Raw genomic sequence first — 23,420 nt, forward strand, 5'->3', positions numbered from 1 at the left:
TAAAATGCAAGCAAGAACAACCAAATGTAGAAAGAGCATTTAATCGTACACCGTAGTTGGCAAGTGGCTGTTAAAGTACGCCTCGGAAGTCAAATCATCTTGGAATTCAAACCGGCATTTCATCGTCACGCTTGAGCTCAGTAATTATCTACTGCAATGGATTAACCCCACAAGTGTGTTTTACTTTTTATGTGTTTTTTTGCAAAACTTATTTTGACAAAGGATCTGGCTGCTCAGTACAACATAAGCAACACAATTGATGAAATAACTATTACATGAACAGATTAATTTCATCAAGCAGATGCTAACGTAAATGCCGTTGATGAAAGCGTGACGGCTAATGACTCGCACACAAACGACCAACATGGCACATTTGCACATGTTGACAGCTATTATTCATTGATCAGAGACAGGGAGGATTTTGAGTTTTACAGTGGTAAACGTCTTTTTACACTTGTGTAACACTAGTATAATTTGTAACATGACTTTTAATACTCTCTCGTTTGTCAGACCATTTAAGAGAATCTTTTAATGTTTAAATATCTTAAAATGACAGTGGCTATACTTCAACTGTAGTGTTGCCTGTACAGTTAACAAATGTTATATTGTATACTGTTTAATGAACTGGAAAAGGTTGCCAAATTAACCCCTCACCAGAAGATGCGTATAAAAATGAAAATGAAATGAAAAAAAAAAGAAAATAGATTTGTTAATGATGACTTCGCATTGTATAGGAAGAATGCATGTTGTAATATGTATATTAACCCTTTCATGGACAGTGGTCACTACAGTGGACAGCTATTTAAAAGTTTCTTTCGCCTATATTTAGTCATCTAAAAAATATATTTATATTTTAAATAATTACATCAAATCATAATTAATGCATGAAAGGGTTAAAATATTTGTAAAAATTTTGATTAATTAATATAGGCGACTACAAGCAACTTTTAAATAGCTGTCCACTGTAGTGACCACTGTGCATGAAAGGGTTAATATGATGTCTTTTTGGTGGAGATTGAAAGTTATTGAATTTTTCTACCTTAACATGCATACAATCTGAATGTTAATAGACTTCTGATACTGCTACTATTCCAAAACACAAGTTGGACATTTGGTGGATTTAGCGTAACGTTAATTTTGTAAAACAAAATCATTATGCCTGTGTGGCAGATTTACAAGCAGTGATCCCTGCCTTTCCAATCCCAGCCAACCATGAATCCTGCTGTGTTGCTATGCGAGTAAAGTGGTGGGCTGCAGCCTGAGATGTTGCAATATGCCCCTGGCTCACATTAAATTAATGTAGCTGCACTTTCCTGCTCTGATCCACGTAATCTTTTTTTCTCTCTCCTACCAGCACTGAATTTCATCCAACAGTCAAACTTAATTTTACCTTGAGGGAAACATAACATGGGGTCAGAAATTGTGTGTATTTGTGTGTAGGCGTGTGTGCGTGTGTGTGATTAGAGAGATAGAGGCATACTTACGACTTTTGTGGTGCAGTTGGTGGTTTCACAGCTGATTTGCTTGCTGATACAGTACATCGCTCTGTCACACAATAAAGGTAGCATAATCGTTCAATGTTTGTTTGTTATGCTTGCTGATATGTGTTTGACAAGTATCCAGACTTAAAAATACACAACATGCCGATCCACTAATGTGCATGCTTGTTTTGCGTTTTGTGAAAAAATTAGGGAAAGCAAAAATTGTTCCAGATAATGTTCATCACAAGCACTATTGATTTTACACACAATACCATAATTGCCATGGTTTTCAAAGATTAACCTAAAAACACAAGTGAAAGATTCACCAGTTGATTTCCTTAGTGAATTGACTCCCTAGTGTTTCTTTTCTTTATTGTGTAATTTCTTCTTCTTCCTGGTTATTGCTTTTGCCAGCTGCTTTTGCTCCCCCGGGTTACAACAAAACATTTCCTTTGCTGACTGTGGCATCCACATGAGTCAATTCCCTTCTTTTGTGCCTCAGAGACATATTTTGTTGTGACTCACAGACCCAAACCTGCTGTTTTGTGTGTCAACCCTTTGTTCCAAATGAGTCCTTGATTTAGATAAGGGAGGGTCCTGACAGGTGACAGGTTAATCAAATTCGTTCCTATCATCTGCCCTGAACAATGCTACTGTATCGCTGTGCTTTAAGTGGACTCTAGTATTGTAGAGCCGCACTGAATCATACTGACAGATGTTTCCCCCCATGCGATGTAGTGCAGTCACCACTGCTTACACTTACACCACTGCTATCTACAATAGATACGATTAAAAGAATACATCCTTTACAGCCTCAATTAAAACTGAGCAATCATTACTTTTTGATACAGCCCTTGTAGTGAGTCTTACTTTGCATTTCATTTCCGCTCTGATGTGATTATTATGTTAAATCGAGCAACAGCCCTCTATTAAAGTGTCCGATTTCTTTGGATTTGCATTAAGGAGAGAAGCAAATTAGTCTTCAGTTCCACCTAAAGTAAATATTGCACATGCCTGTAATGGAGACAATCGTTGCTTTCCAATTCTCAAACAATTATTTGGGAAATGGTAATGTAATATTCCCAAAATGGCAACTCTAAATGCCTTGATGACCTCACAGTCCTTGTAATGTCGTAAGGGGAACATACCCGCTTACCTTCATACATTACTTGTAGCAAATCTATATTCAGAATTGAATAAACCTATCTATCTATCTATCTATCTATCTATCTATCTATCTATCTATCTATCTATCTATCTATCTATCTATCTATCTATCTATCTATCTATCTATCTATCTATCTATCTATCTACCTCTGTCAATGATTCAATCTGTTTGGATATGTTTAACAGAGCACATTCTAAAATAATGATTTTCTTTGGTCTCGTGGGAGGTACTGCCTTTCCAGATTAATACCGGTGAATGTTGATGATTCTGCAGCCAGCACGGAAGCTTTGATGGTGGGAGACTTACTCTGGGTGCTGTAGCTTGAGGTCACATGCTGCGACTCCTGGGGTGAGAGAAAACAGATGTAAGCAGAGGCAAATGTGTTCAAGGAATCAACACGAACGTTCATTTTTACTTTCACAGCATTAGATTGATTTCAGTACATTCATTGAGCTCTAGCTACATCCTACTTACATAATTTGAGCTATTTCTCCACAAAAAAAATGCATAGCTTTAGTTATAGTTCCACTCTACTTGTGTATTATAATTTATCTTATATATTTATTTACACAGCCCCACAGCAGAGCTAAACCTGTGGCCTTGCCATGTCAAGCACACACACTAGCAACAACATACATTTGCCATTAACCTGACTTTGCCCTTTGCAATGTTTCCCAACCTTTACTGAGCAGGGGAATCCATTTTACATTAGAAAAATCTCCCGGCATACATCCATCCATCCATTATCCTAACCGCTTATCGTCACGAGGGTCGCAGATCGTGGCATACAATCAAACAAAAATGTGACCAACACGTATGTTTATGAAATCATGCTGATCTCAATTTACTCACAAACTGACTTATTTGAGGTGAAATCCGGGCCTGTATATTTGACAAAATAACAGATACACTCACAGAAGCCATGAACTTATTCTGTTGTGTAAAAGGCAACAGGTGCATGTACATATTTATTGTACTTTCTGCCATTTCATAGAAGAGAATTTAATTGTTCTGCCTGTCACTATACGTCGCTGGCATAGACAGATGAACAAAGATATATTTGTCATTACTAAATAATAATGTTCGGACAAGTGAAGTGAAATTGGATAATTTCTTGTAGCACCCCTGATGACATGATGTCATGGCACACTCCCCAGATGGTTCATCACTGCTCTACTTGTATGCCAAGTACACTCCAAGGCAGGGGTGGGCAACCTTTTGGGATGTCCAAAAAGCAACTGACCAGGAATTGGAAAACTATTATTATTATTATTATGATTATTATTATTGTAATTTAGTACTTGAGATTCAATTCACAATATGTAGGAAAGATGATTAATTCATGTATGATCTTGGGGATACTTAAGTTGGCATGCATTGCTCCCATATACTATGGTTTGCATTTCAGTTCCCGTCATCTCAGTCTTGACTCGCAAAAGTGAAAGAGGCAAAGCCTTACTAACCTTGCTTGGAATGGGAAACTTGGTTTGATCAGCTTTTCCAGGAGTGTGAATGGCTGTGAGAGGGGGTGGCCAGGAGTGAGTCATCTCCTAAATTTCAATACATACACACACAGACACACAGACATATTATTATTAACGGCATTCAACAAATACAGACAATCCAATTTACTCTGGAAGTCCAAACAAACAAGAGCTATAATTCGGTGCAAACTGTGCGAAAGCAATTCTGACTACAGTTTGCGATTCCGATGTGAGGGATTTATTAGTACAAGCACTTGGATGCAGAAGAGCAGTGGTACCATTCACTTATGGTTTTGTAGACTCACACACATTTGACTGGACTGTATTATAACTCACAATATATATGAAGTGAGAAGTGGATTGGGAGTTGGCAGCATACTCAGGGATCTGAGCATGAACTAACTGCAAAGTGTTCAGTGTCCAAAATAAAAGCTGACTCCAGCTGGTTGCATTAAGGGCTAAACGCCGGCACTGCCGCAGCGTTGTGATTTAATTACTAATCACGCAGTCTCTCTCAGTTCAATTCCAGGCTCAATATGTGGGAGTTTCAATTAGTTAACAGAATAATCATCTGATGTATGCATGCCTTTGTGTGTTTTCCTGTATGTGTGCGTGTGTGTTAGTTTTGTAACTCTATTCAATCTACAAGACACAACTGTGTAAAGGAAGTTGAAACTTACAATATGTTGAAAATTCTGCTCACAGAGCAAAGTTAAATTTTGTGTTAACTTAAAGAGGAAGTCAACCCAAACATGTTTTTTTCTGATAAATATTGCGTTTGTAGAATAAGAGTTAATCCCCTCGTTTTTAGCCATCTCTAGGTGCGGCCATTTTGTCACTTCTGTCGACTGAAAATGACATCACAACTGCTCAGGGCCCAGGTAACGACCAATCACGGCTGCTCTGTTTTCTGAAGCTGAGCCGTCATTATCTGAGCCCTGAGTAGTTGTGATGTCATTTTCAGTTGGCTAAAAACGGGTGGATTTTGCTGCTCAACTCATTTCACAAACGCAATATTTATCAGAGTCAGTGTTGTTTTTGGCAGGCATTTTAGATTTAGTCTTAGTCTTTTGGACGAAAATGCTTATTAGTTTTCGTCACATTTAGTCATTCCAATTAGTGATAGTTTGAGTCTAGTTTTAGTCGATGAAAACTCAAAAAGGTTTTAGTCTAGTTTTAGTTGACGGAAACTCCCCCAAAAAGTTTTAGTCTAGTTTTCGTAAATTTAGTCGACGAAAATTCAAAAAGGTTTTAGTCTGTTTTAGTTAAAAATACTGACGGTCCTTGAAGTCTATTATTAGTCACCTAGATGGTTACTCAAGCAACACCAATGTAACTTTTGTTGTTTTCGGAGGTAGTTATCTCATTCTAGTGTGATTCAAACACATAGCACACATCTGCCACACACATGTCAGCATGTGAAAGGTCTATCCAAAATCACAGACGTCACAGATTCATCTTCAAGCATCTCCTCAGTGGAGTGGATGACTCATCAGATGAGTCATGTTTATATCGGAGTACGTATGTGTGTGAGCCGTAATGTTTAATCTATTTAACGAGGGACTCCATAATGTACACCGTGTGAGTGTCGAGCACACGTCTGCGATTCTTATCACCTCAGTGTGATGTAGATTGCTTTGTCAGGCAAGTTTTTGACACGTGCATATTATAAGAATGACTATGTTTTGGCAAACAGCACTCCTGATTATGCATGTACGTGTATTTTAATTATCTGGATTTGCTTCTATAAATGTTAATGTGAGTGATTACCTCAGTGAGTCACAAATCCTCCCTCTCTCTTTCTTTCTCCCTCATGCACACACAGACCTGTATGTCAAAGTGATTTTGTCTTATTGTCATCTAGTCTCATGAACAAGTCTGCTGTATTCGTTCCACACACCAAAAGCCTTCAGAGTCGTCACTGGATATTCTACCAGGGTATGCACCTTGCAGCTCACAACTCCCTAGTCTATTATTTCATTTGGTTGAGAGTAAAATACCAGTGACACACCACCATAACTGAGGGGATATTTACAGAAAAATAATAAAGTGATTTCCAGAGCTGGGCAGTCCGTCCCGGGGCCAGACCGGTTCGACCCTCCGGCCCGGTCGGATGCCCATTTTTGGGGCGGGGGGTGGGGGCTGACAAATTTGAAAAAAGGGCTGGACTAAGCATGCCCGGAAGTGGATTTTAGTCCGGCCCACTAATCGGCCCTCAATACGTGTGATGTGGTCGCGAGGCGGCCAAATTTCATCTCAGCCTACTTGGAGAAAGGCTTCTTTTTAGGCTTCTTTCTACTCCCGCGTCGGCCCAAGCGACAACTACCACATTGATTCACATGACCTACACATTGTGCTGTTGGCGACAGGTCTGCAACGTATGCCACGCACACATCAGGAATTGTTGCTGCTATGATCAGTCCATTATGTCACTTGTTACGATGACATAGTTTCCCACCACGCACGCAGCTCGTTGCTGCTGAAAAGCAAACTAGTTTGGCAGCGGCGTGGGTGTCACATATGTGTGTGTAAAGAAGCTACTCACCCACGCTCCCCCTTCCTCATCATTTTCGCAAATACATTTAAATGCATCGTCTAGTCATCTCGGTCCCTTTATGGTTGTAGCAGGTACGATATCCATTGTTGTCGCTGTCTTTTTGAAGCGATGCCCACTGACTTGGAAAACAACTGTTTCAAAACAACTTGTCTCCACGAGTATATTAAGCTGCGCACTTCACTCAAGGATGAAGCTGGCACATCAATCATGCACTTCTTCTGGCGTGTTCCCTACTACAAGCAACACACCTGGACTTTCTCATTGAAATTAACGAAACTCGCTTTAATTCACCTCTCTCTCTCTCTCTCGCTCGGGAAATACACCGTAGCAAACCTGCTGTGAAGTGGTTTGCTAGTATGCTTTTATTTTGAAGGCTGGGAAGTGTGATGGAGGGAAAGTGTGGAAAATAAATAAGTAACTTGTTGAATGCTTGCAGACTTGTCGTCTGTTGGACCCAAATAATTATACAATACGTCAAAACCAACCCCGGGGCTCGCAATGGAAGTAAGCACACGCAGCTGGGTAAGTACTAGTGGCGCGTTTTAAGCATGTCCACAGCGCGTTTGAATAGGCAAAAGAGGGTCAAATGCCCAGCTCTGGTGATTTCCAAGTGGAATAACTAAGAGGCACATGCATGCTTGAATGAACATGAAATGTGTATTATACTTTTACGGTGACAATACCTCAACTCATCACGGAAATGCTTGTCATTATCAGAAGTGGGCATTCCGTCAGACTGACAGACCAGTCCGACAGTCCATCACTGACGGACGCCTGTTTTACTGACGGTTGACAAATGACGGAACAACTTTTAAAATGACGGACTGACGAATGACGGAAATTAGTTTTCACCCGCCAGTGTAATCGTCACTCGTTGTCCATCAGTGACTGTCCGTCATTCCGTCACCGATGGACTGTTAGTCCGGCACTGGCGGACACCCGTTTTCTGTTTTTTTGTCGAGGACCGACTGACAGTCGAAGTCTTTTTTGTCGAAGACCAACAGACTTCTGACAAACTAACTGACAGACTTAAATGACGGACTGACTAACAGACTGATGATTACAATTCCGTTTGTCACAAAAGATGACAGACCGACGAATGACTGACGAGTACCCTGGCCGCTGATGGATGACGAATGTCGGACTAGAAAAATTCAGTGAAATGCCCACCTCTGATTATTATTTCAATACTTTATTTCAATTCATTTGCTAACAGCAACGAAAACATAAAATTACACCAATACACTTGTACATTTAAATTAAAACACATTGCTTTAAGGAAAAAAAATAAAGCTACTATTTTACTAGCTACCAGCAGGGCAACAACAGCACGTTGGTCTTGCTAGGTGGCCGTGGCTCAATTGGTAGAGCTGGTTGCCCAGTGACTGAAGGTTCGGGTGTTTGCAATCTAGTGCTGCTACACCAGCAAGACCAGCATGCTTTTGTTGCCTTGCTCATAGCTGGTGACACTAGCCAGCATGACCAGCATGAAAACACAACAAAACCATGCTGGTCTATGCTGTTTTTAAAATATTATCAGAGCTATTTTCCCTAAGGAGAGATTGTACCAATTTCACATTTCTACTTTATTTTTATTAATTTGTTGTTGTTTTTTTCTATGCAGTACTGTCTTTTCCTTTCCCACAGTTTGTCAATATGTTTGTCAACAAATTACAGTGCAAACAGTAAAAGTGAAATGTGAATCTTGCTCAGTCTCTTGCAATCAATATTCCACATACATAAAGGCGTAACTTTCAATTTAGAGTAAAGAATTTGTCATAAAACTTAAGCGGCATTTTACATCAGAACATCCCTGCAGAGTGCGCTGTTATATTGACAACATGACTAAGAAAGAAAGAAAGAAAGAAAGAAAGAAAGAAAGAAAGAAAGAAAGAAAGAGAAAAGTTCAGGAGAAACTTGATGAATTCAAGTTATAGGTTGGATTTTTTTCCCTCTTGTTCTGTGTTAACTATTTGTGGACTGACAATACAGGTGTATCTACAATAAACTGTCAATAGTTTGTGCTGTTAGAGTTGAATATTAAATCAGCTCTGTATTGTTTGTATTTTCAAATAATGAGCTGCTCAAGTCGAGAGCAGTAATATATATCACCTACGCAGCTTTCCTTGTTAACTTTACGTAACGAGTGTGAAATGGGGCGAACATGGAATCGCGTTAGTTTGTAGATTTGAATCTCGGCTTTATGGAGTTGTAGCACATGTTCTCACCGTGATTTGGTGGGGTTTCCTAGAGTAGTTCGACTTCCTCCCACGTTCCAAAAACATGTTTGTTAGGTTAATTGAAGACTCGAAGCTGCCAGTAGGTGTGAACTAGCGGTGTATGGTTGTTTGTCTATAGGTTCCATGTGATTGGCTGGCGACCAAGATATACCCTGTCTGCCTCGCCCCCAAAGTCATCTGCGATAAGCTCCAGCTCACCCGCAACCCTAGTTAGGCTGTGCTTAGAAAATGACTAAATGGATGAAATTAAACCCCAAACCAATAATGTTTGTGTACCATCTGACCTATTGGTGTGTTGAGAAAGAAAAAGGAAAACAGCTGAATGCTCCAACGCACCGCACTTCACATTTGGAACTTGCTGATCTTTCCACTTGACACGGCACAAAACTACAGATTGAATTTATTGAATTCAATCTGTAGTTTTAAGCGCACCAATTTTATTGACATAAGGCTTCTCATGCAGCTCACAGCTTGAGATCTGTCACACAGGCTGTTGACCAGCTTATTGATTTGTGAGCGGGAGAGGTGAGTGACAGAGGGCAGAGAGCGTTGAACAGGCACACAAAGAGAGCATCGCGAGAGGGAGGATGAAGACAATCCCAGCGATGGGTGACAGAGGAAAGTGAGCGATAAGTTGATATCACATTATATGATATGCTCTCTTGACGACTTGCAACTGTCTTGGTTGCTGAAGTGACGACTCTACTCTCATCGCACTTTGGGAAAAAGGCAACCAAACAAACAGAGAATAAAGAAGAGTGTTGAGTGTTTGTGATGAAGTTATCCAATGTAATTCGTATTACTTGTAGATAGGAAACAAGAGATATTTCTGCATGACGTAATTGGACAATTTTGCAGAAGCTCGATTATCCTTAATAGAAGCCAACAGAACGGCCATTACATTTCTCTCCATCCGGTCCTTCCTGGCTACAATCTGTCTACCTCCAGAGAGAAAAACATTGCGAGCAAACTTAAAACAGCTGATGATCACTGCAATCACTCTGTGCGCGTGTGTGTGTGTGTGTGTGTGAGTGTGTGCGTGCAGGAGTGCTGTACTCATACCCGCAAGATCTCTTCCACACAGCTGGAATCATTTGGAAGGCTGACCTGCAGAAATTAAATGGAAACAAAGAAGGTGTCACTATTAATAGAAAACATTAGTGGCAAGTAAAACATAGCTTGAGTTACATGTAACAAAAGGGGATTCAGTTGAGGAATGCAGCTTCAAACATCCATTCATCCATATTTTCTATACCACTTCACCTGATACAAGGTCACGGCAGGCACTGGAGCCTTGAGATCCCCCACCTGCTGCAAAGGTCAGCAATGTGAACCACGACACGATTTAGGCTCAATTTGACACTGCGCTAATGTTTATGCTATTTAGGATTAACTCAGTCATTCATAATCACTTCACATGGGTGATTACAATTCCCTCAAATCTTGGTTGTTTTCATGCTGTCTTTTCCGTAATTGCTTCTGGCGGTGTAGCAGTTCAGTGGTGGCAAGGCCTCAGTTCCCACTCAAATTAAACTGAAATGAAGCTTATATTGAATGTATGAGAAAGAAACACATAACGTGATCATTTTGAAATACTATTAACAGCCAATCTTCAAACATGATCCAAATAAAACTGTGGCCTGTGTTTTGCACACAAAAAAACATGTTCGCGTGTCGAATCGAGGACAATGGATCGATAGTATAGAATCTTCTAAAGTTTTAAACTTTGAACCTGGCTACTTACAAAATCTTAGATGAGATATCCTTTGGACCTTTGCACTGAGCAAAGAGAATGAAATCCTAACAGCTTGGGAAGTTTATATTTTTACATTTTTTTGCAGTCTTGTCACACCACAATAGAAAGATGTGACTGCCCAGGCACAGTCCACAAAGTGACGACCGCATATTTATCTATTTGGAAAGGTGGCACAACTAACTACAAGCTTGAGTTTTAGTTACGGTCGAAACAAAATCCAAGTAAACAATGAAACGTCTCCTCTAAAAATGAAAGCATAAGCCAAACAAATGGCTTTCTTGGAGCAGCTGCTCTTTGCTGTGTCAGTTCAGCCAAAGTCCATGTTGTGCTTCTTCCATTATTCGAAACAAATCATTATTGTCTCTGCTGGATACGCACACTGCATTGTTAGCTAAATGTGCCCCACACAAGTATAAATGCCACTGCCAAATGAGTGTTTCCAAAAAGCATTTGAAAACAAAATAAAACAGTGTGATGGACTAGTTCCTGGCTTGGTTCTCCCTGACAGGCTCAATAAAAAAAAAAAAAAAGGAGTGAGGGATAAAGGAGCAGCTGGAGGAGAGGAGAGCAAATCCCTCCATAACCATAACCTCGGTCGCACAACATCACTAACTGCACCAACACGAGCATCAGGAAACATTTAGTGCCCACAATAATGACGATGACATCATCCTCATCCCGGATTACAGCTAATAAAACTACAAGGGACACTGGCATATGCTATGTAACAAAAAAGGACTTGACCATTAAAAGTGAAAAAAAAATGTTTTGCAACTCCTTAAATGATAACATACAACCATTCGTCGCAATGGGCAACCAGGCTAAACTGAAGCGATATAGCGTGACAGGCTCACTAATTAGCAAGCAGTATGTCACTCCTCTCTGCACATCTGAAAACAAATAAATGTTTATGAAGATTGTTGCATTCTTTGTTAAGGGACCATTTATAAGTCATTCATAAAAGCAGCATTATGCTAACACAATACCACAATTAAGAGTTTAACTAAAGAAGATTATTAAAGTCAAAAAGGTTCAATCAAGGAAATATCACCACTGTATATTCTTGCGTGTTTTTTACTATGACATGGGGTCCATTTACTAGGAGCCTTTGTGTTAACAACTTCCCTGTTTGGCTTATGGCTTCCTCATCAATTTCCAAGTATAAAAACAGTGTATTCTCCCAATAGATGCAATTATGGTAATCCTGCCTGTTAGTGATGATGGGCCATTGGCTAATGGCATCATGGCAGGATTTGACTCACATGACTCTTCAATTTAATATCAATCAATTTATTCTCGGTTAGCAGAGAATTATTATTTTTTTAAGTAGTGTATGCAAACCGAGCAACCCACCAGCATGCTACAAAGCTGCAAGCAGAGCAGAACACAGAGGGAGCTCAGAAGATTATTACATTTGTTGAGTTCAAGCACAAAAGCCAACCAGTGCCATTTAGACAAAAAATAGAATCACGCCTACTAGCATACTGCCCATCATGGCTATCGATGTTACATTTTCTAACCCTGCAAAACCAAACAGCTGGAAGCAGGTCTACGTTGTGGACTAAGTGGTGCCATGGTGGATCTGATCGAGGTGCAGGCAGACATACTGTATTCTGTGCTCTGCTGACACAACATGTTTAGGGTGCTCCCTGAAAAATAAATAAGGGACACCTCATCTGCAGGGACGGCCGACCTGACTGCCTTCAAGTAGGGATGGGCGTATCGAGACCAAAATATCGATATTCCGATCCGGAGTCCTCAATTTTAAGTATCGATCGAAGATCGAAAGCATAATTATCATATGAATAAATCTATTTTTAAAATCACCACCCTGGCACAGCTATGGGTGAGGCATGGGAGGGGGGGGGGGGGGGGATTAGTTTTCACACACGGATGCACAATAGGGTGTGGAAGGCTGTCTCCAAGTGAAGTGCCCACTTCATCCGCAAGTGGAGATCTTCTTGCAGCTCCTTACAAACGTCTGTTATGCTTTCGGCCACCTGTGCTGACTTTAAAGGGAATGAGAAGAGCCACTTTGATTGGCCGGGAAACAAGTCTGTTTCACTGTGTTCACTCCCACAACTGTGCAAATGCTCATTTTTACCTTTGCGCGTCTATGAAAATATCAAAAGAAAAAAAAAAAATCCACCCATGCGCATAGTTAGATTCCCCTTTGCGTTACATTTGCGCTGGGAAGGGAAATAGGGCCCTTACAGTGTAAAACACATATCACAAATGAAACTGCTCATGTTTTCCATCTGTACATTTGTCACAGGAGTACGTTACTACGGCTACGAGTGTTTGGTCTTTTTTTTTTTCCACTTGGCTACATGCACCTTCAGACTGGATGGCATGCTGAATGTATTGTAATAAAGGCCACAACACTCACACAACAGCCTCCAGGCTCTGTGAATAGCAACCAGCTGCAATACATTTGAATGGTTATGTGACTGTTGCAGTGTGTTTATGAGTGTGTTTGTCATGTTGAGCCATGAGAAATGGGTGTAGTATAATCCAGAAATTAAGAAAATGTTCAAAACAAAACAAAACAGAAATGAAGTCTCTGCTGGAGGAGAAGCGGTGAAACTAAGAATGACATGAACAAAAAAAAAAGAGAAAGAAGTGAGTTGGGTGGAAAATATAACCAAGGCAATTACTGAGGCAGAAATCCTTTTCTGTCTGAAATAGCTGCTCAGATGACAGACGTCTACACACATGAACACACCAATAATGGGTCTCTCTCCCTCTCACTCGTCTTCACGCGCGCAGCCACACGCACGCTCACACACTCAACCACACGTTATATGAAGGAGAATATAAGTAATTATAAGTATATAGTCCAAATATTGGGAAAATAAACACTACAAGACTAAAATCATGAACTCATAAATGTACACTTGTTACGCTTGTGACGTTACAGAAACTATGAAACAGTCACGCTTTGTTTCCCACTATTTTCGCCTGAGAAAGAACTACACAGACTAAAGACAACTCTTTGCGACAACAGTCTTTGCAAATATTTAATGATATCACCCAATTACAGCAGCACGTGAGCTTTTGGGGTTTGAATCCTGGCTCAGTCCTTTGGGTGTGGAGTTTGCAGGGTCTCTCCATGCTTCCGGGGTTTTCTCCGGATACTTCCACATTCCAAAAAGATGCACCTTAGATTGAGTAAACACTCCAAATATCTTAGAGGTGGAAATTTGAGTGTAAAAGCTTGTATGTGCTCTACAACTGGCTAGAGTGACCAGTCCAGGGAGTTTTTCCTGATTCCTTACCCAAAGTCAGCAGGGATGGGCTCCAGCTCACGTGCAACCCTCGTGAGGATAAGCACTTTTGAAAATGGATGCACGGGGCACACCTCGGACTGGTCGCCGCTAAATTGAGGGCTACGTAGACAAGTAACTATGAATCAAACAATCTGAGAATGTATAAGGCACTTTTCAAACGTCACTTTCAACTGCAGCACAAAGTGCTTTAAAAATAAAAGTAAGGGCACCATACAAACCCAATGCCACCGACACACATAAACAGATGCACACATACTTCGACAAAAATTCCCCACACAAATCTTCTCAGACATATAACATACAGTATGCAAAAACACCGAAGGAAGAACTGCAGCACTACCTTACTAGTCAGCAATTTGCAGTTAAGTCGGGATAAAAATAAATATATAAATCCAATTTGCTAAACAATGATAATAATAATAACAATAGTAAAAACTCTACATAGCCACATTCACATTCCAACATTGAGAACCGAAAAACACCCTAACCACACGCTGCATAGGTAAACCTCGGTTTACGAATTCAATCTGTTCTGCAACCATGTGAGCACACAATTAATCCATTCCAGCCACCAAACGAAGTTATGTTTACGTTGTATCAATCAGTGCGATGTTAAAATCAAACAGAGTACAATACAGACAGAAGTGAAAACACACTATTATTCACAAGCTAGACAGCATATACCACGCTGCCATCCACTTTGTCACCACTGCTTCCTCTCACAACCACCACTGTGCACTGTACTCGCTGGTTAACAGGCTCTCTTCACTCATGCAGGAAAAAATCACTGGTCCATGTTTATCTATAAATCACTAATTGGCAAGAACCCACTCTATTGTTGCTCTCTGCTCAACATGCATACCACCATCCGCACTCTCCCTTCCAGCAGTTTTTTGACCTCTTCGTTGCCAAAGCCCACACTACTTTTGGTCAATCGTCTTTCCAATTTCCTGCCTCAAATGATTGGAACACTCTGCAACAAATACTGTCCATTTTATTCACCGTGTGCGAGGATGTAACGCCATGTAAATATGTATGTAACTCTATGCTTTGGAAACCGGTCATTTTGGGCTAGCATCATGGTCATAACAGCACTTTAGAAACCGTAATCCATTCCTTTGTTACATTTTGACTGGATTACCGTCATGCACTTTATTTTGGAGTCAGCCAGTCGTCCTTCAAGCATCTCCAGTTGATCCAAATTGCTGCTGCTTGCCTCCTAACTACAGTACCTCTGAGCTCCTCCACCCCTACGCACCTGCCCGGTACATCAGCACAGCGGACCAGCCGCTAAGGGAGCTAGAGAGGACTAAGCAGAATCTCAGACTTGATCAAACTTTTTCTGTTGCCAGTCCCTCTTTTTGGAATGAGCTCCCTCTAAACATTATGCAAGCTCACTCTTTGTCTATCTTTCAAAGTAATCTCAAAACACATTTTTATTCTTTGGCGTTCGACTCGTAAGCATGGATTTGGATTTTTACTTTATGTACAGCACTTTATGTACAGTGCTCTGTAAATAAAGTTGAGATGGTAATATAAACAAGGCTATAAACAACAATGAAAGACTGCATGTTCAAATTTAAGAAAGGGTTTGGGATTTACAGAGTAACATTAGATCACAAAGCCTCGCTAACACTATCACCGGCGAACCCTCGTACCGTCACCAAAGGTGAAACCAAGACATACTTTTAATCTCTCTGGGTGCAGATAAAACTAGCTGACTGGGACTGGTAGGATCCAGCCACCAGTCGCTCCTGCTTCTGCGGGGGACTCCCGTCCTCAGTGCACCCGCTGCGTCCATCGAGGATCAAGTTACAAATGTGATTGATCATTATTATTACTATAACAGTACAGATGTTACATTTCTCCAAAGCAAACTGCACGGTGACATCACAAACACTAAAATCCCTTTCTTTTCAATTGAACTGGAGCCATACTGAGAGCTAATTTAGATCCAAAAAAATAAACAAAAATACTTGCGATATCTGACTCACAGAGACAATTATGTTTAGGCAAAGTGAGTAAAAGCACAACAACTGAGTCCTCTGCGGCCATGCCAAGATTCTTCATGAACCGAAAATAGTTTGTATATAAAAATATTATGCAACTTATTGTCTGTCACAACTTTTTAAGATGTCAATATTTAATCTGCCATTTGTCATAGAAGTTTGAGATTTCATATTGATCATTTACTAATAAGCGACTAGACCCATTGCACGGTGTCCTGTCTTTTGTAATGCAATTCAATTAGCTCAAAGACAATTCTAATCGGACATACTAGGAAAAAGCTTGCTTGAGTGTCCGTGTTGAGCGAGGAGAAACAAAAAAGAATAAATGGCAAAAGTAAAATGATGGGGAAAAGAAACAAAGACAGTGATGAATAGAATAAAAACTCTTGTCTAATGCAAGCAAACCTTTTTTTTTCTCTCTGTGTCCTCTGAGAGCCGTAAACTCACCCGCTCCACTTCCTGTTACATCTCAAAGTCGTTTCTCAAGAAAAGGCTCATATTGTGTCCGAAATTATTACATGAAGTGAACGCTGTCAAAACTTAGAGAGGTCAAAGTGTGGCACAGAGACAAACTGTTGCTGCACCGTCACAAAAAAACCAAAAAGGAGTGGCGTCAAAGTGAAACTGTGAGTCATCCAGTTGGTGTCATTGAAGTTTTTGAAGAGTGAGGTCCAGCCGGGGTTGGAAAATCTTCAAGGATTTTGTTGTTCACAGACTATTTGTTGATTCAGTTTCATGTGCTCCTGTTATCATCCATATTTCAGATGTTTACAGAGTTGCACTGCCCGCCATCACTGGGATTACCAGCATGTGTGTTAGATCACAAGCTCCACTCATGGTGTGCGTATGTGTGTCTGTGTGCATTAACGTGTGTGTGAGCAAGCAAGTGAGCGTGTGTGTGTTATCTGAGGATGTCCGTGTGAACTGGTGTGCCTAATAACTTGCAAATTGTCCTGGAAAAATCCTCTCTTGCAGCCTCTTTGCATATCTTTACAATCAGATTCTCTAAATTAGTCATGTTTACACGTCTGGTAGTTTTATTTTTGTTATTATTCTGCCCACTTACTACCATTAAATGTCAAAAGTGTCCAAAAATTCAGCAAACTTGAGGAATTATTTTCAACAATCCAAAAAGTCCTTCATTTTCCAGAATTCCACATTTTCCACACAATCATTCTTATTCAAGTGAATGGCATGTTCAACAAAAAAAAATTCAAACCATTCAGGTCATTCAGAGCATCTCGGTAACGGTTTTCCACATTCCAATAATTCTCACATTCTCAAAATCCCACTCCTATCACAATCAAATTCCTCTAAATTGAGGAATTTTGATATTTTACATACTGCAATTACCTTCTCAGTCCACATTTCTTGATCGATACAAACATTTGAATTTCTAGATATGATTTTTTTTTTATATAAATAATATGTATTTTACCTCCTACCTCATTTCTTGAACAAATCATACCATTCAAACTTTAAACAATTCAGCTCATTCAGGAGCAGAATGAGGACCACTTTCCACATTCCAATAATTGTCATTGCTCAAAATCCCACACTTTCTACATTAGAATTTCCAAATTTAGGGATATTTTCAATTTACCTGTTCATTTCCCATTTCTTGATAGGTGCAATCACTGCAGCCCATTCAAAAACGTTTTCAGAACTATTAATCACAATTGCCGTGTTCCCAAATTTACAAAATAAAACTTCCAAATGAAGAGATGTTTTACATATTGACCAATAACATCCTTCATTTATAACAATTCAATCAACTCCCAGCTGCTTCACACTCAGCTGTAAATTGCTTCAATGGCAATTGGAGCTCTCGGCTTGCTGAACCACGTCATCTGTAAAAAGCAGAGATGCAATACTGAGGCCACCAAACCGGGCACACGCAACACCTTGGCTTTGCCTAGAAAATCTGTCCATAAAGGTTATGGACACAATCGGTGACAAAGGACAGCTGTAGCAGCATTGCGGACTAAACTAACAAGATAAGGTGACGGCTCATATAGTGGCATGCACATATACATTTTTTTTTTTTTAATTAATACATCTTAACACGGTGGCTGACTGGTTAGCACGTCCGCCTCACAGTACAGAAGTCCGTTGTTCAGTTCCACGCTCTGGCCGTCCTGTGTGAAGGTTTTCATGTTCTCCCCGTGCCTGTGTGCGTTTTCTGCGGGTACTGCGGTTTCCTCCCACATTCCAAAAACATGCATGGTTGATTGAACGCTGTAAATTGTCCCTAGGTATGATTGTGAGCGTGAATGTTTGTTTGTCTATGTGTGCCCTGCGATTGGCTGGCCTCCAGTTCAGGGTGCACCCCGCCAATTGTCCGAAAAGGCTCCAGCACGCCTGCGACTCTCGTGAGGATAAGCGGCTCGGATAATGGATGGATGTATGGACATCTTAACATAACAGCTTACCGTCTTCTACCACTTCCATGTAGGATTTTTCAGCACATATGTTCATCACTCAAAATATGTCCAGGCAATGAATAATTTGTGGCTGAATGTTACATATTCACAACCACATAGACACTGACACCCACTAAATGCATTTAGACTTTCACACACTACTGTGCACCTAATTTCTCTCCTCATTTCATTTGTTTCTCTCTTGCTTACTTCCTGCCCCCCCTCTACACATTTATTTAGCTTTCTCTCTCCCTCCATTCTCTCTTGTCCTTCATCTTGCTTTTCCCTTTCCAAGCTGCAAAGAGGCAGATAAGCAGTTGATGTACCATCCAATTAAATGTCGACGTTGAAACATTGCTTCAAATAAGTCTGTCATTTTAGCCTTGTGCTGATTGGACTTGATCAACTATATGCATGCACTAGAGTGTGAGCATGGTGCTGTGTATGTGTGTGCGTTAATGTGTATTTGTACGCTTAAAAAGGGGTTCATTTTAAGTTCAGACCAAGTTCCATCTGTGGCTATTTTAGTCCCTCCTTTGGTATAATACAGCACTTTTTCTATGACCCAACTCTAAGCTGTATTATATTTTTCAAATATATCTTTTCCTGAGATATCATTTAAGATGAATAAATCCAAACTTTGCCATCAGTTGGTATTGCTTTTTTCAATCTTCATAACTTTGGATGTTCAAAGGTCAAAAATCATCATTTTCAGGGATGCGTAATAATGATTACACGGTGCTAGTCTGCTTCCTGACCTCAATTGAGGTGCCCATTAGCAAGGCACTAACCCGCTTCCCCTAGCTCAAGAGATGCAGCATAGTTTGCGCACTCTGACATTTCTCCTTGCATGTGTGCGTGGGTGATCTGCTTCTGTGTGTGGTGCATACACAAATACACATCTGAATGTAAGTTCCCTTGAAAGAATATAATGAGTATATTAAATTAACTTGTTTGGTAACACTGGGGATTCTATGAAGTTGAGTTTAATCGCTAATGTTTGCAAATATGTTATAAGAACGAATATAACGTCACAGATGGGTGTAAATCTACCATGTCCAAAAAAATTGGTGAATTTAACTTTTTTTTTTTCCACAAATCCATACTTTTGGTCAGTTCCCACGTGGGTCTGTTTCAAACATGTTTTCCTGAAAAGTGCCGAGTTTGGAGATGCAAGGATGTAAGATGCCTGCGGTGTATGTTAATTGTATTGTCAAAAGTCATAAATTTGTTCAATGAGAAAATCATGAAAATCCAATCATGGAAAATATTTTTTTCAAGGAGTCATATTGCAGAAAATGACCGCTTTAATTGCTTGCAAATATTTCTCTCGAAAGAGTTAAATTATACAAGTTCATTCAGAAAATGTGTTTGTGAACAAGAATTCTGCATTTTGCAATGTACCAGTGGGATAATTTAGCTAAAAATGGCCACACTGAGTTTGTTCCAAGTGAGTTTCTTCCAAGCGAAGGCTGGACTTTAGGTTCTAAAACACTATGTCGAAGCCAAAAGGTAAGCAAAGCTGCATTGCATTTTTTGGGTGGTACAAATTAGCCTTAGGCTTATTTGTGTTTGCCATTACAACCGCTGTATACGCAAAGTTGTCTACATGGAACCGCACACTAAACGACTAGTATAATTTAACAGCTCAGTGTTTAAAGGGGAAGTCAACCCCAACATTTACTTTACAAGAATATGTTCTATGCAGGCCTACTAATCTAAACATGGCATTCTGATTAATATTGCATTTGTGGAATAAGAGTTAAGCAATAAAAGCCACACGTTTTTCTTCATCTCAGGGTGCAGCCATTTTGCCACTTGCTGTCAACTGAAAATGACATCACAGTTGCTCAGGGCTCAGGTAACGACCAACCATGGCTCAGCTTCAGAAAACAGGTGAGGCGTGGTTAGTCGTTACATGAGCCTTGAGCAATTGTGATATCATTTTCAGTCGACAGCAAGTAGCAAAATGGCCGCAACCTGAAATGGCTAAAAACATGTAGCTTTTACTGCTTATCTCATATTCCACAACCCCATTGTTAATCAGAACGCCATGTTTAGACAAATGAAAGCGCATAGAACATCCATCCATCCATTATTGATACCGCTTATCCTCACATGGGGCGCGGGGCGTGCTGGAGCCTATCCCAGCTGTCTGCGGGCAGTAGGCGGGGGACACCCTGAATTGGTTGCCAGCCAATCGCAGGGCACACAGAGACAAACATCTGCACTCACAATCACACCTAGGGGCAATTTAGAAAGTCCAATCAACTCATGCATTTTTTTGGAATGTGGGAGGAAACCGGAGTACCTGGAGAAAACCCACGCAGGCACGGGGAGAACATGCAAACTCCACACAGGGAGGCCGGAGCCGGGATCCAACCCACGACCTCTGAACTGTGAGGCAGACGTGCTAACCAGTCGACCAACATAGAACATAGTATGGAAAATATTTTTTTTAGGTTGACTTCCATTTTAAAGTGCTGCTTCCACAAGTGCAAAGCAATTGCTGCTGTCTTTGTGGGGGCTCTTGTGAGCCTCACATTTCACACTCGCTTCAACACACGACACGTGGCCACCACCTGGTGTTGTCCCTAGTCATCATGGCAGCAAAAATCATACTCGCCCTCAGCCCCACAGCAGAGAGGGTGGGGTGGCCAGTGACTCATTTGCATGAGGCAGGCATGCCCGTTACAACGGGCTAATTTGAGCCAAGGACTGAGAAGTGGCTGAAAAGTCTCTTTTAATTCTTGATACTTTTTAACAAAAGCTTTCACGGACATGGTATTAAGATACTTGGACATGTTTTTAAATGGTTTAAAAATGCATAATATTCTATGTCCCCTTTAGTGGAATTTTAATAATTCCGTTGGTAAGTGGTTTCATAAATCCTTTATCAGATCCTCAACATTATTTGGCTGTTAAATGCGTATGAGCAAAGAAGCAAGGAGGACAGAGTGAAGAGAAGCTGTGATCAATGCCATTGGACCATGTAATTGTACCACGATTGGACTGAGGTTGAATACATTAATTAGCCTTGTTTTGTGGTGAATAACAGCCCAGAACAAGTTAGCTACACCATATACTTCAGTCTGTTTAAATGTGATCGCGACAAATGTACATTTATAGATGGAGTAGAAATTATTTTGGTTTGCTTACCACACCTTCCACTCAGTGCGATACTTTGTATAATGTAGGATCCGACCGATTAATGGGCCAGACAATTAAATCGTCCGATTATGCCTCTTCAAACATTGGCCAAAATAATCGGCCAAATGGCCCATGTTTGCTGTTTATATTTAATTGTATGTACTTACATTTACAGCAGATGTATGCAAGTAATGAATACACGTAAATCTATACTATAACCTTTGTCTTTAATTATGTATGAAGAATTTCATTGTTGAGATCACTCTTTAGACCTGCCGTTCAACATGCTGCAAAGCTTAATTTTTACAACCGTTGCCTGAGTGTACAATGCAAATTGTGCATATGAGATATGCAAAATGGGTCGATATGACACGTCCGTAAGAAGTCATGTTCGTGGACATCACAAAACCAAAAAAAAAACAAAAATCAGTAACATGAGCATGAACTTTTTTTGTAGTTTCACAAGGGTATATCTGTTTTTGGTTGCCATATAAAAAGAAAAGCAGTATAAAGAAAAGCATCCCAATGGCATTGAAGTTGAGAGCAGTGAATAGGAAATGACTGACAGATTTGTGTTTGTGTGTGCACAGCAACATTCAAGCTGAGTATATATGATTTGTTCTGTTGGCAGGAAAATACAGCGTATTTGATTCATCCTCTTGGCAGAATGTGTGTGCGTGTGTGGTCTCCCAGTGTGTGGTTCTCGGCATGATGCCTTTTTACCAACTAAATAAGTGCCTCTTGAAAGGGGGACAGCGGGTGGGTGATGGAGGGTCGTCAGCAGTACAATAGGACACCAGTTTGGATTTGTTTATTCACTCACATTCATCAACTCCGACTTCATAGTTACGATAACACAAGGTGCCATCAATTATTAGAAAAATTAGTTATTCACCCTAGATTACATCTTTACGTGTCTGTGTGTGTGTGGGGGGGGGGGGGGGGGGGGGTGGGGGTGCGTGTGTGTGTGCGCATGAATACAGCAGTTGTACAGATAATGGGTCAATGAGGTAATGATCAGCGGTAATCACAATGACAAATATTTATGATTCGAATATGTGCTCAAACAAGTATCACATATGATTGATTGTGTATTTGGATATGACTTATAGTGTACGTGTAAGATTATGTTCAACTTTGCCACATAACAGAATACGACGCACTCTGTTCCCCCCAGGAGGCAACCCGATCGGGAGAAGGAGACTTCTTCCAGATAATATGAAGTGAAGAAAGAAAGAAGAGAGAAAACAAAACAAAAGAAAACAGGAACTAAGGGGGCTTTATTGCATGATTCTTTGCTTATTTTTGCTTGAGGAATACCCTATTAGATGTGTTTAAAACCGGATAGCAGAACACAATCACATATGGTAGTTATGTTACAAATTACAAGTTAGCATCTCATTGCTTTAGCACTCATTTGCATGAAAAAGTTGCCTTATGTAAAAGGTCTCATTAGAGCAAGTTGAAGAAAAAAAAAAATGTATTATTCATAGGTTCAACCTTTTATTGTCCAGATCAATTTGTACCCTGGAGCCTATACATTTAAAAGCCCTTGAATTTGTAAAATTCCAATTTTTCCAAACATCTAAAAATTTGCAAAAATGTTCAGAAGCCGAATAGCCGTCATTTAAAAACATTAGCAAATCTCAGGTGATTTCCTTATTTTTTGGAGAGACAGTGTACAGTGCTTAACAAATTTATTAGACCATCACCTAATATAAAGTTTATATCTCAGCTGCCATAACTTTATTATTATTAATAATTTATAATATTAAGTTAGTTAGTTTTTAACCTGAATTTAAAAGCATTCACACTTGTGGCTGATTTCACTTTTGTTGGCAGTTTATCGATTTGTGTGCAGC

General features: G+C 40.1%; 1 protein-coding gene across 2 annotated transcripts in view; it reads right to left on the reverse strand.

Moving 5' to 3' along the window:
• Nucleotides 1-23,420, reverse strand: part of aff2 (AF4/FMR2 family, member 2) — a 172,528-nt gene that overhangs the window by 58,372 nt on the left and 90,736 nt on the right. For both annotated transcript variants that reach the window (XM_086023915.1, XM_086023914.1), the window contains exons 5-8: nucleotides 9,993-10,037; nucleotides 4,113-4,199; nucleotides 2,956-2,992; nucleotides 1,485-1,545 (exon numbers count right to left, since the gene is read on the reverse strand). In XM_086023915.1, coding sequence (XP_085880041.1) covers nucleotides 1,485-1,545; nucleotides 2,956-2,992; nucleotides 4,113-4,199; nucleotides 9,993-10,037 — 230 coding nt within the window. The remainder of the gene's footprint in view (nucleotides 1-1,484; nucleotides 1,546-2,955; nucleotides 2,993-4,112; nucleotides 4,200-9,992; nucleotides 10,038-23,420) is intronic.

The sequence above is a fragment of the Filicampus tigris genome, chromosome 2 (genome assembly GCF_054856515.1).
Source record: "Filicampus tigris isolate MCC_2025a chromosome 2, RoL_Ftig_1.0, whole genome shotgun sequence".
Lineage (NCBI taxonomy): Eukaryota > Metazoa > Chordata > Actinopteri > Syngnathiformes > Syngnathidae > Filicampus > Filicampus tigris.